This window comes from Morus notabilis, unplaced genomic scaffold (genome assembly GCF_000414095.1).
Source record: "Morus notabilis unplaced genomic scaffold, ASM41409v2 Scaffold848, whole genome shotgun sequence".
NCBI classification, from domain to species: Eukaryota; Viridiplantae; Streptophyta; class Magnoliopsida; order Rosales; family Moraceae; genus Morus; species Morus notabilis.
This window is the reverse complement of record NW_010367943.1, coordinates 470,011-483,832: the sequence shown is the minus strand read 5'-3', so window position 1 is coordinate 483,832 and position 13,822 is coordinate 470,011. Positions and strand designations below refer to the sequence as shown.

The following is a 13,822-nucleotide window of genomic DNA, read 5'->3' as shown; positions in this document are numbered from 1 at the left end:
CCCTCCTATCTTTTAATTGTGACAAGCTGCCAACCAACCATAAAATTTTTTGGAAGTAAGTTTTACCGACCAAAATTTAGATCTTAAGTAGACACATGGTTAATAGCGTTGGAAAGAGTTTAATTTTCTAATATGTATGAAAACGACGACAATCGCTTCTAGAATTTCAAGACCACAGACAGAATAGTGAAAGTCATAATCTAAATGTTCTAAGCAAAAATGGTGGAGTAGGAACTTACAGTTTTAATTGTTTCCACATGAGGTTCGGCCCACTTTTCCGCTTGGGCTTTCTTCTCCAGGGCCTAAAAGAATAGGGAACATGATATTACCAAGTGATAAAGTCTCGTTACATTATAGACACTAAACCTAGAACCAACTAACAGACAACACTAGCAATCCAAATATTTTCAAGACATCATATAACAATTCCAACCAACCATGCAGCATCCAACAGTAATACCTTCTGAATCACTGTTTCCAGCGCTGGCTTTCCATGCAGCTTCCAGCAAGTTTCAGCATGAGACTGCAAGTTGATAATATTTTCAGAACATGCATGAAAAGACTCTTCTAGAAAATAACGAGCACTGGATTATGTCTACCTGACACTGAATCAAATGGACAGCAAGCCAAGGTGGAAGCCATGCACCATGTACCTGGTAATAAATCAAAATGTAAACTACTAAACTAGTGTCCTTGCACTAATATAAAGCTCCAGAGATAACAAATAATGTGAATGCCTGGGATGTAAAACATTTACGAGCATATAATCACAGTTACAGTTGGACCACATCTTGCTTTCCTAGAATATGACCATGTAGTGACATTTAAAGGGGATACACATTTAACACACCACATTTGTGATTCAACTCCATGGTGAAGACGTACAACACATAAATCAGCTCTTAAATTAAATCCATACGTCAGACAAGAAGTCATCTGATCAATAACCAATTTGTTATCAAAGAAACAACTTCAAAAGGTTCCAACCTCCGACGATACTAAATGCTCAAAGAAAAACTTTATTTCAAGGAAGAGGAGAGCAGAAAATGGAGAACATGACAACTAAGTCACTCTAACATATTACCTCCATCAACTCTTTTGCTTTTGAAGTAGCCTCATACTTCGCCTTCACCATTTCTTCCTGAAGAAAAAAGTAGAAAATAAAATGCATATAAGAATCATCACAAGCATCTAACAGAATTTGGCAGCAGGTGCTAAATTACCTCAGCCACTTTAAGAGCACGTTCAGTTTTACGAATCTTCATCTTTTGTTCATCATTAATCTTCCGGAGCTGCAACAGAAAGAAATGTCCATTATGTAAACCCAAGAGGAGTAAAATTTAAGTTGGAAGGTAATTATATCCAAATTGGAACAAGAAAGCACAACAGTGTATATTCTCATAGCTTCAAAGAATCTAAAGAAATATTGTAATCCAACTGAAAGGAAAATGCACTCTCAAATTTTACTTAACTCCGTAGTGGAAGAAAGATCAACAAGCACAATTATCTCTACTGTCCAGTGCCCATAAGCTATCAAAACCATTGCTATTCTTAATAAAGGTATCCAGCACACTTGAATAACAAAAAAAATTACATCCCAAATACAAGATTTACTTGAGGAAAACTAGGAAACCTACCTTCATTCTATTATCCACTAGATTAAAGCCATGGAAGTCTTGATTGCAATATTATAATCAGATTGATAATCTGAACAAAGGGGAATGCAATGACGGCAATGTTATTGTCCCACAGAATAAATGTCTTGTGTGGGTGGATATTAAATGAACAATAAGAAAGTCCAAGCCTACTCAGAATCCAATCTCATAAACAATGTTCACAGTACTTATGCAGCAAGTATTCTTGGTATTTCCTAGCATTATATAAAGTAAAGTTAAACTTAATTTAGACACAAAACATAACACTCATGGCCGGGACCAAAAAAATGTCAACAAAGGGAACAGAGGCAAAAAATCCCAACAGCACATATACTACCATAGATTACTACAAATCATTACCACAAAAATGATTCACAGAAAAACTACTAAAATATGGAAACTTAAGTTACAAATGTTCAAATAGAGAGTGCGTAAAATCCATATACTTGTTAAAGGCCGTATGCTTATAAATGCCATATCTTAAAAGGTATAAGGAAATCTACGGGTGCATAGACACATCTAAAGTCACAAAAAAACTCTTTCGCCCCTAACCAGATTCAAATAAGTAGCCATACATTCTCAATTGTTGAACCGAATTCCTTGATCTTCTTTTCCGCTTCATTTGCTCGAGCTTCCAAGGCCTCTTTCTCCTTCTTTTGTTCCTCCAATTCCTGTTTAAGTTTTTCAACCTGCATGGAAGATTAAGTTATACAAAGATGCAATGATATCACAGTGTACATAAGCCGTTCAAACCATAACTAACCTGTTTCTCTAATTCACCAGCACGTGCATGAGCCTTTCCAACCCGCTCCTCAACATCTAGCGATCCTTTTTTCTAAAAAGTAAAGTAGTAAATAATATGTTAAAATTCGAACGGACATAGTAAGATTTTTCTACCATTTTCACTAGTCAACAGAGGTGTGAAAAATGTGAAAGAATGACTGATAGAGTATTGATTTCAGAAACATTGATGTAAATCCCGAACCTGTAGAGACGCGATCTCGCTATGCAAGGATGAGATACTGTCCGACTTTTCTTGAATAATTTTTTCCTTCTGCGCTATTATACCTTCCTTCCCTTTCAATGCTTTAGTTTTCTCTTCAACTTGGGACTCTACATAATAAAAGAAATAAAAAGTGTCACAAACCAGGACAGCCCCTTAAACACAGTTCACTGTTTAGAAGCACCATTCACAACAAAACAAATAAATCGCTAATTGCTCTTTATTAACGATTCCAAGCCCCAGTTGCTCAAGACTATATATAGAACTCTCCAAAAGCTTGTTCACTTTCACAAATTACCATAATGCCCCCATACAACAGAATTCAGTATAATAATGAAAACAATACTGTTGCTAATTTTGCAATTCAAATTTTATAGATTCAATCGTGGTTATGATTCTTGACCAAAGTTTATAGGCTTTAGTGAACATAAAACAATCTCTCCTAATAGTCGAACAGAAACTACTCTGAACAACCACTAGTGATAACTAACAGTATTCCAATTCAATCCAAATTAAAAAACGAAAAAGAAAACAGAAAAAGAGAAAATTAATGGGGAAATCAGATCAGAACACTAAAATCCGCAGGTCCTTTTCTGTTCTGGCGAAAACTTATTCATACAATCATTTTATTTGACCGTACCAATCCAAGTTCTTTCTTTTTCACGGTGAACCAAAACCAAAATTCACTCAACAAAAAAAAACTTACTTCCTAGTTCCCAACACTAACAAAAGAAACAAATTTCTTTTTTCCCCTCTATCATAATTCTCCGTTTTCAAAATCAAATTCTGCGATTAAAATAAAAAAAAAAAAAGAAGTAAAATCACTCTCGAGCAGAGCGAAAGCGAAGCAATCGCATTGAGAAATCACTCCAAAAACTCAAACTCGACATCGCCAATCGAAAAATACCAACGAAAATCCAAATCTGAGAGCGTGAAACTGACCAAGGGCATGGATCTTAGACTTGAGTTGGTCCAACTCGATCTTGAGAGCGGAAGAATCGGAGCCGTCGGATCCAACGACTCCAGCAACCTCGGTTTCTCCTCCGGTCGAAACGTCAGCCCTAACGCAGGCCCAGACTAGGGCAAAGAAGAGCGATAAAATCAGGAGCTTTTTGGCCGCCATGGAACATGCAGTTGAAGAACAGCCAACAAAACTCAGACTCCAGGTAGAGAGAGATAGAGAGAGAGAGATTCAGACGATATAGAGAGAGAAAAGAGAGAGGTTTGTGAGTTTCCCTCTGTGTTTTATAATTACTTCTTTCGACTGAACGCGGAAATTATCGGTTTTTTTTTTCTTTTTTTTTTTTATGTAGGAGATCTATTGCTTTCCCCACCGGTGAAAAGAAAATCGATAATCGATAAATAAAAAAGAGTTTTTCTTTTGTACGAAGAGAGTGAAAAAGTTTTCTAAAAGAAACGTGGTCGTAGCCCCTACTTTGTATTAGCGAAATTTCTTATGGTATAACAGTTATTATTTTAAAAATTAAATTTTATTTTAAATATATAATAATAAACGATTTTTGTACACATCTGATATGAATATATGAATATTGTTGAAATGCATATTAATAAACGGTTATCGTTTTTAATATATAGTAATTTTTACTATTAATATCAATCATTCTATTCTATCATAATAATTGTTTTTTTCTTTTTATTAATCAACTGTTGTTTTTAAATATGAAAATATTCATGTGAATGATTATATATGTCATGGATTTTTTTTCATAAGCACATCCATACATGAACATTTATATGGAGCAGATGTCAATCATGACATGAGATTAGAGACTTCTTAATCTAGAAAGAACATTAACATGATAGATAAGCATGTGTTGTTTACCGGAACAACAACTTAAACGCCACAATAAATAGATTACAACGACTTAAATGCAGTCAATCACGGTACAAATTTGTGATTCTAGTGGAATTCTCAAAATAGATAGTCTATTAAATAATAAAAAAACTTTAGATAGGTTGATCACGAGAAAAAAAAAATCAATGAGAATTATCTACTCATATATATATATATATATATATATATTATGCCTTTTAATATTATCTTATTTAGGGTCTTTACAATATTATTATATAATTATTCATAACAAATGTATATGATAATCGTTTATTATCGCATGCTTAACAAAATAATAATTGTTGTGATTCAAAATAAGAGAATTAAGCTAGTTTTTTAGCTAATTAAGATGTGAGAAATTTTTCTCACAAAAGTGTTGCTCGTCTATAAAAGGCCAAAAGAAAAAAGAGAGAAAAAAAAAAAGGAATATGCATGTGATAAGCTTTTTTTTTTTTTTTTTTTACTTATGGGTAAAAGCTTTTTATTTTCTTTATTTTTCTTTTAGGAATTAAGACAACATTCTCATTTAACTATGTTTTGTATAATATTACCCCAAGAATCGGTCTGACTTTTAAAAAAAAAATCAAAAAAATTGAAATAATCTTAAGAGTATTTTGTCCTTAAATAGAGAGTTTTATCCTGATGTCACGTAGAATTTCAATAATAAAAACAAAAATTCTATAGTGAGAATTTTGAATTGGTCTTTTGTTGATATGTCACGTTATAAATTTGTTAAGCTAAAAAGTATATAAGTCACTAATTGAGTTTCATAGTAATATGTGATCCAAAACTTCAAGATGTTAATATATAAAGTTGTTATTATTTGATAAGAATATTTTCTATATTTTTTGTTCGTTTTAATAAAAGAAAATAATGTGAAAAGGACTCTTTTTGTAACAAATTATTCGTTTCAATAAAGTTTATGCGCGTAATTATAACGAAATTACTAACAAAAAGAAAAAGAATGTAAAAAAAAAAAAAATCGAGGTTCATAATTTCGAACAGTACGTGGCGATTTGAGGAGCGCGTGGCAATATTTGATATGGACCGGCAAATAAAATCTGTCGTCGTTTCCTGGTGTGGCAATATTAGATGTGGCCCGGTGTGGTTCACAAAACTAGGTAGCTGGGGGTTGGTGATGAGCTTCAGAGTAGCCGCAAAAGAAGGTAAGAAATTATAAATTTAAAAGAAAAAAAGAAAGAAAGAAAAAAGTGATTAGTGATTAATATTTTAGCTTGACAAAAAGACGAAAGCGCTCAAAGCAAAAACATTGAAGAAATAAGAAATTAAGGTCAAAACGGTAAAAATAAAAGTCAGGAAATACACACAAAATATGTGTTTGGAATTCGTTTTAAAATAATTTTATTTTTTGTATGAAAATAGAAATGAAAATTTTTTTAATCTTAGACATAAATTATTTTTAAAAATGTGTTTAGTAGTTTTATCAAGAGATTATTTTCAGCATAAAAAAACCTATTAATGTCTTTCTCTACTCGAGAGAATAGAAAATGAAAAAGAACTAAAAGTCATTTCTCATTTCTCTCTTATTTTATACTAAATTAAAAAATTATTTTTATTTCTGTTTTTTGTCTTTAATTATGTCAAACGCCGTTTTGTAATCGTTTTTATTTTTTCTCTTCTCAATAAACGTGAAAAATAAAAACAATAATAATTCTAAATACGACATGAATTTTCTAAAAACCAAAAGAGAATAAAGATCGGACACTATTCAAAGAAAAGTAAATCATTTATTCTCTAGCTACGTGTGCATGTGAGATGTGTGTTCATTGCTAATCAAAGATCATGTGATACGTGTTTGATATGAAAAACCAGATTGATAAGTCGAAAGTTTAGATTAAATAGGAATTGTTGTTTCAATCGTTAGATTAAGTTTTCAATGATCTAATGTATGACTGAAATAATTATGTGTCGCGCATTATAAAATTTTAATATGAACACTCAAGTATCAGATGGTTAAAATTTAATCTCATAATTAAAACAATGATTCTTGCTGGTAGTTAAAAGGGACAAATTATACCGTAAAAATTCTCATATTTTTAAAAGTAAAAATATTTATGTTTACATTTTTTAACATGTATTTTAGGATAACTTTTTGATATGGTATAGAAAAATATTATATCAATTGGACATAGTGTCACGACCCACCGTCAACCACCTGTTATGCTAGGCCGGCGATAAATCATGATAGGAAAACATAATATACGTACATACATATCATACTATATTTGTGGATCTTTATTTTTTTTTCATACAAACACACACACATATATAACATAGTCATAATAATGCATAATATTTAAACTTTTAAAAGCTTACAAATCTTTAATCAAAACACAAAAATTCTAAAACTTAAAAGGAAAAAGGTGCATGAAAGGGTTTTTTTTTAATTAAAAACATAATTTTGCGGAAATCGTATTAAAACCATAAGGTCAATTCTCAAAAACCAATATCAAAGTTTGGCCACTACAAGTCTTATCTCATATTGCGCATTCACTTCAATTCGCTTTCCCGATCACAAAGCTTCTATCTTGACATTTTTCTTTCTTTTTTTCTGCAACACGAGGAATCCTAGTGAGCTAGAAAGCTCATTAAACGAGTAGACTAACTACTTTAAATATAGATGCAATACAACACAATAATTCCTCATAATATGACCGTAATTTTCTTAAAAGAAAATCCATCAAACTAAAATATTTAATTAAAATCCTTAAATCTTATAGATATAATTTCTTTAAAAAAATCAAAAGAACACAACCTCATACGTGAGCTTTCCTTATCCTTCAACATTGCCAAAAATATAATCTAGCATGAATAGTTGAATTTTTAACTAAACCAACCAAAATCTTTGTTTTGTCAAACTTTCCGTCATCGAAATTAACCATTCGTCATCAAGTATGACACTCAAATTACATACATATTTACAGATATTTAAATAACTATAAGCTTAATTTTTAACCATAAAAATTCATATATTTAACCGGTCGTTAATATCAAAGTATCAACTCCATATCTAATAGTACAAATGTTGACCATATAGCAACTTTTATCAAGAAATAGATTCGTCGACTCCTACGAAAATATTAATAATATATTATAGGTAGATCGAATGAGATAAAACAATATATAAAATAACCGAAAAAAATAGAAACTTCACAATTGGTCACAAAAACTTACTCATGATCATTTTATCAAACATACGGCAAGCAAACTTCAAACAACTAGAAAATAAGCTTAATGATCATCAAAAATTAAACTCCATTATCAATATACGCAATCTAACTCAGTCCCATGGGTTTTTAAAGATTGAGGACTCTCACCCTTAAAGAAACAACAAAGTTTGGCTTCATTTTGATGATGAACTCGTGGATTAGATTGAAAAAATGTGTTTGGCTTGAATGGTATATTTGGAGGTGTTAGATACCATGCATAATCATTAAAAAACGGATTAGAACTCACCCAACAAAAGAAATTGATCAATGAATAAGTATTGAAGAGGAAAACTTACCAAAATCAATTTACAAACATTTATTATCGGATAGGGGCTTGAACCCAATTTTTGAGAGCTTTCTAGGGCTAAAAAATTATCTCCAACTTAAGGAAATCAAGGGGAGGGTGTTTGTACTATGAGTTGGGAGAAAGATTTTGATGGAATATTAGAGTTTTGAATGTATTTGGTGGGTTTTCTATGGCTCTTCTACACAGTTACGTGATTTTTTATTTTTCTGAGAAAGAGAGTAAGGGTGAGAGCGTGAAAGAGAGGAAGGAGAGATATGTTTTGAAATAATCGATATACTCTCTTTTTTTAGTATTTAATTTTTTTTTAACACAATTAAAATTTTATTGGTTGTGGTGTATAGTGACTCCCAAACAACCAATCAAAAACTTTTGAAAACTCCATCAGCTTTTATGTTTTAACCCACACATTCTTTGCAATCACATTTTGGGTCTCATATTTTCAAAAAATTTTGTTTCCATTCTGTATTTTGCCAAATTTGTAAATATGGCCCTGAAATGGAATGTTTATAAAAATTACACTCTTAACTAATTTTGATACTCCGATTAAGAATCCAATATTATAAATTTCATTCAGAATTAATTTACTAATTTTGCTCCAATTAACATTTTTCGAGAAAAATTACCCTCAGACGATAATTTCGGCAGATGACGCATGAGTTTATGATATCTAAATCCCCTTAATTGTCATGAGAAAATCATAAAACACATAACAATCACAGAGTTCACAACAAGATGTCATAAAAATCTATGATAAAATTTTGAGTGTTACACATAATTTCAATCGTTGGATTTAAAAAAAGTCTTATTAAGCTATTAGTTTTTTTTTTTTTTTAACTTTAATCTATATATATGAAGTGTCAATCCTTGCTATTGTTTACACATTTTTCAACCAAAACGGTGTTGTTTTGGTTGAAAACGCTACAGCAGTAAACAATACCCGCATTGCTACAGTAGTTTTTTTTTTTGCTCCCCAAGTTTTGTTCTCCTTTCATTTTAGTCCCCCCCCCCCCCCCCCCCCCTTTTTTTTTTCCCCCCAATTTTTTATCTACTTGTCATAAAATTTAATTTTTTAAATTTTAATTTCTTTTTAGACTTTTATATGTTTTTTAATAACACAGTAATTTAAATTTAATACACGATTACTCTATACATGCATAACATGTGTTCTTCAACTAGTATGATATAGATATTTGATATTATTAACTATATTTTAACGGTACAACTGTTTTCGTACCTTATTAGTTATTACAGAGTTCTCTTTAGTCTTGAAGGGCGTCAGTTTTAATATTTGAATAGATCTATTTTTCACAATATATCTAAAAATATGTTTGGTAGGTTATTAGATAATTTTGAGATTTTACAAGAAAAAGATACTTTATACCACATTTGATGTTCTTTTCCTTATGCACGTCAAGAAGTTAAGGATTAAGGATTAAGGATTAAAGTCACGTTTGGGTGGAAATTCATCTCTAGAGGTATTACAAACTCGAATCAACGAAGTGAACAAACCATTCATTTTCTTATTTTCGACTCCTAACAATTTTTGTAAACAGTATAATGACATCCTTAACCGCTTGCTGGTTTTATTTTTTATTTTAATAAAATGCGAGCCATAATTCATATAATGGCATTCTTAAATTCCTTCACTTCATTTCAATATATCTCCTCAATTTAAAAAAAAAAATGAAATTGATAACGTATGTAAAATTTGATAAAAACATAACTGTCCAAAACAAATAGCATCCTAGTTTTTTTTTTTTTTTTTTTTTCCCTAAACCATAAATCTCCATCTATTTAATCTCACTTGAAAATGTACTTTGGTGTACTTTTTTTTTGGTGTACTTTTAGATTGATAAAAATTGGATGCTACTTCCACTGGAGTTATGTAGTAGGGTATACTTATTTGACTTTAAAAGTCATTATAGCACTTTATTATTTTTGTTTTAAGGCCTCGTAGCATTGTGGTTTAAAGTACTTTGTTGTTCTTTTAGATCAATGGAAAACCTTTGTGTGTGTGTGTGTGTGTAAGAAGGTCAAGGGAAAAACTTGATAAAATTGGAGATTAATATCGTGGGAATCAATAGTAGGGGAATACTTATTTGACCTTAAAAATCATTTTGACTTAATACCAGAAGAGCAAATCGACAAATCAAGCGACAAATGCTTCACCTTTGCATTCATCCAAGAAAAACTTTACGCTTTGAATTTATATCTTTGAATGATTAAATAATTATTTCTACTTTGGAATTATACAGAACTTTGTGGCCAAATTTCTCCATATACATGCCAAGTAGCACAAATAATTTTTTAAAACGTGTTGCAATCATTCTAATACAATAAATTTGATTTTTGTTGGTGTTTTTAAGAAAACTTGTCACGTCTTTACTATTTTGTTAACAAAAACTACTGAGAATAAATATATATATTTTGTGTCATGACACTTAAAACTAAGAAATTATGCGTCATGATATGTGTTTATCATTTTGTTAAAGTTTTCTTTGACCAATTACCATATAATCAGTTTTTTTTTTTTTTTTTCAAGTCAACAATAGTTTTTTTTTTTCAGTCAACAATAGTTTTTTTTTTTTTTGGTTTGCTAAAAAAATAACAGATGTATTTAAACTAAACATGCTGTATTTAAACTACAACATGTAGGGAATGAAATATGAAATTACCATTAAATTATACATGCAATCATGAAGTCAAGAGTAGTTGAGTAGCTATAAATATTTGGTACTTTCTTATTTTTGCAAAATTACGTTAGAATGACAATTTTCTTTAAACTATTCAATGCAGTACCTGAAAGCATTTGACTTTTGAAGTTATAAGAAATTAAGAATCATTGTATAGATTTGATCAAAATTTCTTAGGGCGATTAACGCATAAATAAAAATATAAAACTATTAAGACAGTAGTTTCTCTCTTTCCATACCTTTGATTAATGAATTAAGATTTCACGTGAAAAGCGCCAGACAATGTTTGGTAAAATTATATTTGGATCACCTGTTTAATTTTTGTGTCTCAAATAGTATCTAATTAATCACATTATGTCATTAAAATAAAAAATTAGTAGCCCATTTTTATGGAATTACTAGCCCATTTTCACTAATACTAATAAAAAAAATATTACCATAAAAATATGAAAAATATATGCCAATTTTTGCTGAAAAAAAATATATGCCAAAGGGAAAAAAGTGTCAGTTAACTGAGTTGTATTAAAATTAACCTAGCCTTAATCCATAAATTATTTATCTTATTTGCGTAATTCAGTAATAAAAAACAAAAAAGAAATGTTTTTCCTAACCTTTTCCATTGGAAATGAGAGACGCAAATCGGCATCGCATATACGTAGGTGAAAGTGGAGGTATGTGGAAGTACATTAGGCGTTGATTTAAAATCAATAATTCACTGTTTTTTTCTCCCATCTATCATGCGATCCAATAATTTCCTCCTCTGTTTTAGCGGAAGATTTAATCCAATAATTACTCTTTTTCTGAATCATAGCTTTTATTGAAAAGCCTTCTTGGTTGGCTTTTCAATAAATGTTTTGAATCAATAAAATAAACCCAGCAACTAATTATTGAAAATCCAATAATTATTTTGACTACCATACATCATGATCAAATATAATTCTCTGTCAACATGAAATCAATGATGAGTAAATTTCAATCATATAAAGATTTATACCACTCCAATAAGAGAGTTTAGATCATTTCCAATACAAATGTCCATGCCAATATCACATTTAATGCCAAATGACGTTTTTGATATAGTATTCTATTTTGTAATCTAATACCAATGCTATTTTAAATGTTGTATATATTTGTTGTGATAAATATTAAAATTTAAAACTTGTGAAAATAAACTTTTTAATTTTAGAATTAAAACAATTTAAAAATGACATTGTTGTAAAGATTAAATGAAAAAGTGAATTTATCGATCAATAATGAAATACAAATATTTTGGCATAATATGATGTCGAATTTGACACCAAGTACAATATTTGTCAAGTTTAGCACTAAAAATAACATTACATTGGAGAGTGATTTTCATATTCAAATACTAAAATTTGACATTGGCAACTAATTTGGTGCTATATTAGAATAATAAGTTGCATTGTTGCACCTTAAACTATTCTTTTTTGCATAAGATATTCTAAACTTTCAATTTTTAAAAAATACCTTATAACTTTAAAGTCAATAGCAATTAAGATCTAATAGTTAAGGAACATGAAAGATAATGATCATCCTTTTTCAAATCATATAACGTCTAAATCTTGTATTTTAGACAGTCAATTTGATAACATCATAATCATAATTATAGGACTTCAATTACAATTAACTTTAAAGTTTAAGGTGTATTTTGCTAAACTTAAAATTTGAGATTAATTATATAAAAAAAGAATAGTAAAGTGTAACAGTATAATTTACTCAAATTAAAAATGCTTTTAAATTATTGTCATTATAAAGCTCAATCAAAGATCAACAAAATGGGGTTGTCGAAGTTGCTACCTAGTAATCTACTAGGTTAATATTGGTAATCTGTCGGGTGTTACTAGAATTAACAATCACCATCGGCCACTACCGATTGAAGTAACATTTAGAGAAAATTTAAAGTTTAACTATTATTTTTTTTAACTCTATTATTTATGCCACTGCATAAAATTTTGATGCAACTATGGAAAATACGAAAAGATAGTAACCTGTAAATTACGAAAGATATTCGACAAGTTATTAAAATAACTAGCAGTTTTTGAAAATATAACATGCAGGTTATGAAAACATAACCTGTAAGTTATTAGTGACATAAGATAAATTTAACAAGGTAAAAAAAATAGTGTCAATTTATTAATGGCATTTTTAAAAATTCCCCTAACCATTATATAAATAACCCTTACCGAATACCAATGACTAGAGTAATCTACTTAACCAACATCAATAATCGACGAGATTATGTTGACATTTCAATACAGATCAACAGTCGTCTATCGCATTGGTCGCTTGAGTAATCTGGTAGATTAACACTAGTAATCTACAGGACTAATTTCCAAAAACAAAACATATCACATGTCTTCTCTAGCATCGGGTGCAGGTGCTAAAGTGTAATTTGGTCGATTAGATTAGATTATTTTTTTTTGGCGACAGGAAAGCTGAAGAAGGGAAGAGACACGGGAGAGAAAGGGAGTTAGGTTAGGGTTCGGATTAAGGTTGGGAAATTTTTTTATTTAATTTGGGATAGTTTGGTAATTTAAATTTTCTTTTACTTCTTACTAAATAGCATAAGAGTGCGCTACAACCAGAGATAAAAGGAAGTACGGAGTGGATGAATAACGCCTATCTATTGTTGAATTAGAGAGGAAAGAAGGGTAATTGATATAGAACGAGGGAGTCTTCTTTCGGAATTACTAACTTTTATGGTTCGTTTAGTTGGTGTATTCGTCTCATGATTTGAATTATAATTCGTAGTTCGTTACAGTATTTTTTCTTATAAAAAATACACGTAAATCGAGAATGATTCAAAATCATAATTCTAAATCTATAAACTAAAAGTCCACGTTATGCACCTAATAGAAGGATTCAAAAAATCCATTAATACAAGTTAAAAAACAATTGTACAAAAAAAAAGGGTAATTGACACGGATGATCCTTAACTTCTTTAGTGTGTGATAGTTTGATCATTATTCTTTTAATTTTGACAAAAGATTCCCAAACTCTCAAAACATTAGCAATCAAGCCCTTTTCATCAAAATCCGTTAAGTTTTTAACACTCTTT

The 13,822-nt window shown here is 30.0% G+C and overlaps 1 protein-coding gene across 1 annotated transcript in view; it reads right to left on the bottom strand.

Annotated features, from left to right (window-relative positions):
- LOC21402808 (myosin-10) overlaps window positions 1-3,932 on the bottom strand; it is a 7,274-nt gene extending 3,342 nt beyond the window's left edge. The window contains exons 1-9 of the mRNA XM_010113850.2: window positions 3,601-3,932; window positions 2,641-2,768; window positions 2,419-2,490; window positions 2,231-2,344; window positions 1,224-1,292; window positions 1,085-1,141; window positions 600-653; window positions 461-523; window positions 240-302 (exon numbers count right to left, since the gene is read on the bottom strand). Of these exons, the coding sequence (XP_010112152.1) occupies window positions 240-302; window positions 461-523; window positions 600-653; window positions 1,085-1,141; window positions 1,224-1,292; window positions 2,231-2,344; window positions 2,419-2,490; window positions 2,641-2,768; window positions 3,601-3,781 (801 nt within the window). The 5' untranslated portion in view covers window positions 3,782-3,932. The remainder of the gene's footprint in view (window positions 1-239; window positions 303-460; window positions 524-599; window positions 654-1,084; window positions 1,142-1,223; window positions 1,293-2,230; window positions 2,345-2,418; window positions 2,491-2,640; window positions 2,769-3,600) is intronic.
- Between the last annotated feature and the right edge of the window lie 9,890 nt (window positions 3,933-13,822).